At 40.3% G+C, this 3,627-nt stretch overlaps 1 protein-coding gene across 1 annotated transcript; it reads right to left on the bottom strand.

Moving 5' to 3' along the window:
• Nucleotides 1–1,107: 1,107 nt before the first annotated feature.
• LOC118753618 (odorant receptor 74a-like) lies at nt 1,108–3,162 on the bottom strand. Its single transcript, XM_036488495.1, has 5 exons — nt 2,361–3,162; nt 1,730–2,276; nt 1,573–1,674; nt 1,300–1,482; nt 1,108–1,227 (listed from the first exon to the last, which is right to left on the bottom strand). Exons 1-5 carry the CDS (start codon nt 2,723–2,725, stop codon nt 1,177–1,179), a joined length of 1,248 nt encoding a protein of 415 aa, XP_036344388.1. The 5' UTR covers nt 2,726–3,162; the 3' UTR covers nt 1,108–1,176.
• Nucleotides 3,163–3,627: the final 465 nt, after the last annotated feature.

Here is a 3,627-nt window from a genome sequence, read left to right as displayed (position 1 = left end):
GGTTCCAATAGAGGTCGAATGCTGGCGTGAATGCTTGAAGAGTGCTGGCTCGGTGCATGTCTATACAGACGGATAAAAGATGTGGAAGAATGACAGTCGTATTTGCGGGGCTCGGCCTCGACAAACGCTATAAGCTGCCAAACTACTACAGTATTTGCCAGCGAAGGCATTGGCCATAAGGAGAGCAGGTACATCTCTATATCGACAGTCAGGCAGCGATAAAGATGCTATTATCGCACAGCACTTCCACTATAAGTGTGGCGGAGTGCAGGAAAGCCCTGGATTTGCTACATACCAATATTTAAGTACATCTGTACTGGGTTCCGGGGCACACAGGCGTCGCGGGCAACGAAGATCCCCCAAAGGCTTGTCCAAAGAGGCCGATTTGTGCGAAAACCTACTGATAGAGGAGGTACCAATTTACCTACAAGCGATTAAACGGGAACTCGAACTGTCCATGATCTAGAAGGCACAGAGGGCGTGGAACAAAACGCTAGACTGCAAGGTGTCCAGTAATAAGAACGGAGCGTATGGATGAAGCTCACGAAGTTTTCTCCTTTCCCTCAAGAGGGCAAATTGCCTGCTGCCACCGCACACCTTTAAACTGGCTCTGATCAATGATAACATCTGTAGAAGATACAGAACGAAAGAGGACTGAGCAAGCAGACTGCGTGTTTATCTGCTGGGGGTTTTCTACCTAATCCGAAAGCCACCGCCAAGAGGACTGCGATGTTCTTCAAGATTGATCCTGGTATGCAATGATTAGGACCTTAACGTTTTCTGCGAAGTCACGCAGTGAATGGCCAGCTTACCTAACCTAACCCTAATAAACTTGAATAATTTCTTACTTAATTACTTTTTCATTCGACAGCCGTTATTCTTCTAAATTCAAATTGCCAAAATTATAAGTCACGTACTCAATATTACCCGCTTTGCCATATTTTGTGCATATATCTATTTCTAGTTATATTATACTCCTTGTGTGATTTAAATCTACTTTAGTACTTCTTTCCGAATGAATAACTACTACATTCCTGCTACATTTTTTTTTCTTTTTGTTCATAATTTCTACTATGTACTTATTTCTACGAAAGCTGTAGATTTTTGTCTTTTCCTTCGCCCATCTTTCTCAGCCTCATCAGTAATTCTCTCCTTTGTCTCAGTCACTCGTTCAGTTTAACGGTAGGCGTAAATAACAGTAAAGTAAGAACCTGCGCCTCTTAGAATCTGAAACAGTCGATTTTCAAAATTATTTTTAGTACAAAGAATCTTCGCTCAGCCCGCCCAATTTCAACTCACCGACACCACCACCTCATAGTTAACATAGAAGAAGGCGAGACCACTCAATCGAAATGGATTGCTATTCAAATGTATTGCCAGTGCCATAAGCTTCATTAACTTTGCATTTTCGACAGCGTCCGTGGAGTGAAGTATGACATCCTCCCAACCGCAAGAGTAATAAGAAGTGCTCAGCTCATTTGTCTAAGTATAGCAAAAGTAATGATTGAGTTGAAAAATTAGAAGAGAAAATTTCACAAAGATCTCAAATTGAGCTTAGAGTACTATACTTACCGTGGTAGAGAGCGTTGTGCCCAAGCGTCCAAAGATTAGCAATTCGATCACCTTGCCAATTATCCAGGTAACAAACCTGATATTATCCGTTGACAATCCAATCTGAAAATGCAAATAACTCACAACTCCAACTCACTCGCAGCCCTTAAACACTCACCGTTGCTGTCAGAAACCCCAATACGCACAACAGCGTTGCGCTCAAAGCCATCATTACAAAAACACGAAAGGAGTATTGCTCCTGCAGCGACTCGGCGAATTTATTCAATTCCACATTGCGGCGAACGACATCAATTAACCCATAGCGAAAGCGGCTGGTCACCGTAGCATTTTCCCCCTCGCCCTTGTGCATGGCGTGCCCCTCTATAGCATTTTGACAAATTTTGCGCAAATCCCGCAACAACAATGTATAACGTGCATTCAAATGTAAAATCTGCATGGCCAGCATATTGGCCTCGGCTATCAAAGGTCCCACAACCGCAAAGCCAGTCCACAATGCCATGGCGAGAAATAAAAGATAGCCCACAAAGGTAGCTTTATAATCATATTTATAAATGACCGGAAAGGGTAGTAAGCGTTGTTGATGTATCAAACCCATAATTGGTACATAAAAGTAGGTCACAAGTGTGATAATGTATGTCGATGTGGAATATTTCGTGGGTAGCTGCTGTCGGCGTATCTGCTCAAAGAGTTCGGGGTTCCAAGAACTGCATAGGAAGCGTGGTATTAGAAGAAAATGTATTAGTGTTGCAGAGATTTTTTTTCTTCAGAGAGTCTAACGTGTATATTACCGTTCAATGTAGATCTTCTTGTAGAATTCTTCTAGATGCACTCTAAAGCTAGCACGCTTGTAAATTATGTTATAGGCGCGTAACATCATTTCGAAAAGTATTAGAAATGGCGCCAATATGGCACAGACAAAACTGATGTCATCGAGGCTTGCACACATGAGTTGCATTTCACCAAACAGCACCGAACACTCGGATATAAATTGGCACATTATCATAACTGTATCTACGATATAACGCCATTTCGAAATGTTTATGGCTGGTGGCCAGCAACACGCACCCATATAGCCATATAGTTGCCAATCGATGGGAGGATATTGGCCATTTGGCAGTAAAGGCCGGTGGTAGCTTGAGGGTAAGTAGCGCATAGTGGCCGATTTGATAACTGGGTTACCGAGGTGATAATATTTGCTGAATTCAATTTAACACTGCATTGATGGAGTTTTTGGTTTACAAATAAAAAGAAGGTGTATTGTTTCAACCATACTACAAAATTATCGGATTCTATCCATATCGCCTAGTACCAAACACCTAATCAAATCTAGAGGCTAAACGTCGAACCCTTGATAAAAAAAACTTACGCTGATATCCATAGGGATTGCAATTGATCGTAGCCGGGATTTACAAGACGATGATTTGCTCAATTATTTCTTACGGCAATTAGATCATGCTAACAGAGATCATGTCCCAAATAAAAAAGTAAACCATCACAAATTGTAGTTAATCACTAACCATAGCTGTCCACAACGCGGTTTGAGGTCTACAAAATAGTACAAATGTGGTAAACAGTGTTCGCACCCGTGAAACTCGATTCAGGGCTAAATCGTTTAAAAAATCTGAGCAAAACTAAATTCCGTAACAGATTTGCATTTTTTATTTTCGCTTTTGAGAGAATCAAAAATTCAAAATAAGAACGCAAGGCAATGTAAGGATAAAATTTACATATTTAGGTAGTTTTTAATACTTTCTGTAAACTAGAATATATCTAACAGGCCTTTTTTTAAAAAAGCATTAGGTGCTGAACCTTTTCTACTTTATGTAAATTTCCTTATACGTTTATTTTTAAACGAGTTAGTAAAATAAAGTAAAGTTTACATCCGCTAAGTTCTACATCTTTTCATCAGCGATATTTTAACTAACCTAACTTTCAATTTTTTTTAATGAAACCCGTAAGTTAACTGTGAAATAGGTGGCCTAAGAAGGGCAGAACATGAGTGAAAAAACGGAGTAGATTTGAAATGAAGTGAAGTAGAGGAGTAGATTTCAAAAT

The sequence above is a fragment of the Rhagoletis pomonella genome, unplaced genomic scaffold (genome assembly GCF_013731165.1).
Source record: "Rhagoletis pomonella isolate Grant_MI unplaced genomic scaffold, Rhpom_1.0 Rhpom_scaffold_02671, whole genome shotgun sequence".
In the NCBI taxonomy this organism is placed as follows: Eukaryota; Metazoa; Arthropoda; class Insecta; order Diptera; family Tephritidae; genus Rhagoletis; species Rhagoletis pomonella.
This window is presented reverse-complemented; position numbering and strand designations above follow the sequence as displayed.

Coding starts and splice junctions, on each gene's coding strand:
- LOC118753618 (XM_036488495.1), bottom strand. CDS start 2,725: ATGCGCTACTTACCCTCAAGCTACCACCGGCCTTTACTGCCAAATGGC. Junction 1,483..1,572: donor GCACAACGCTCTCTACCACG/GTAAGTATAGTA, acceptor TGCTATACTTAG/ACAAATGAGCTGAGCACTTC. Junction 1,228..1,299: donor ACTATGAGGTGGTGGTGTCG/GTGAGTTGAAAT, acceptor CGACTGTTTCAG/ATTCTAAGAGGCGCAGGTTC.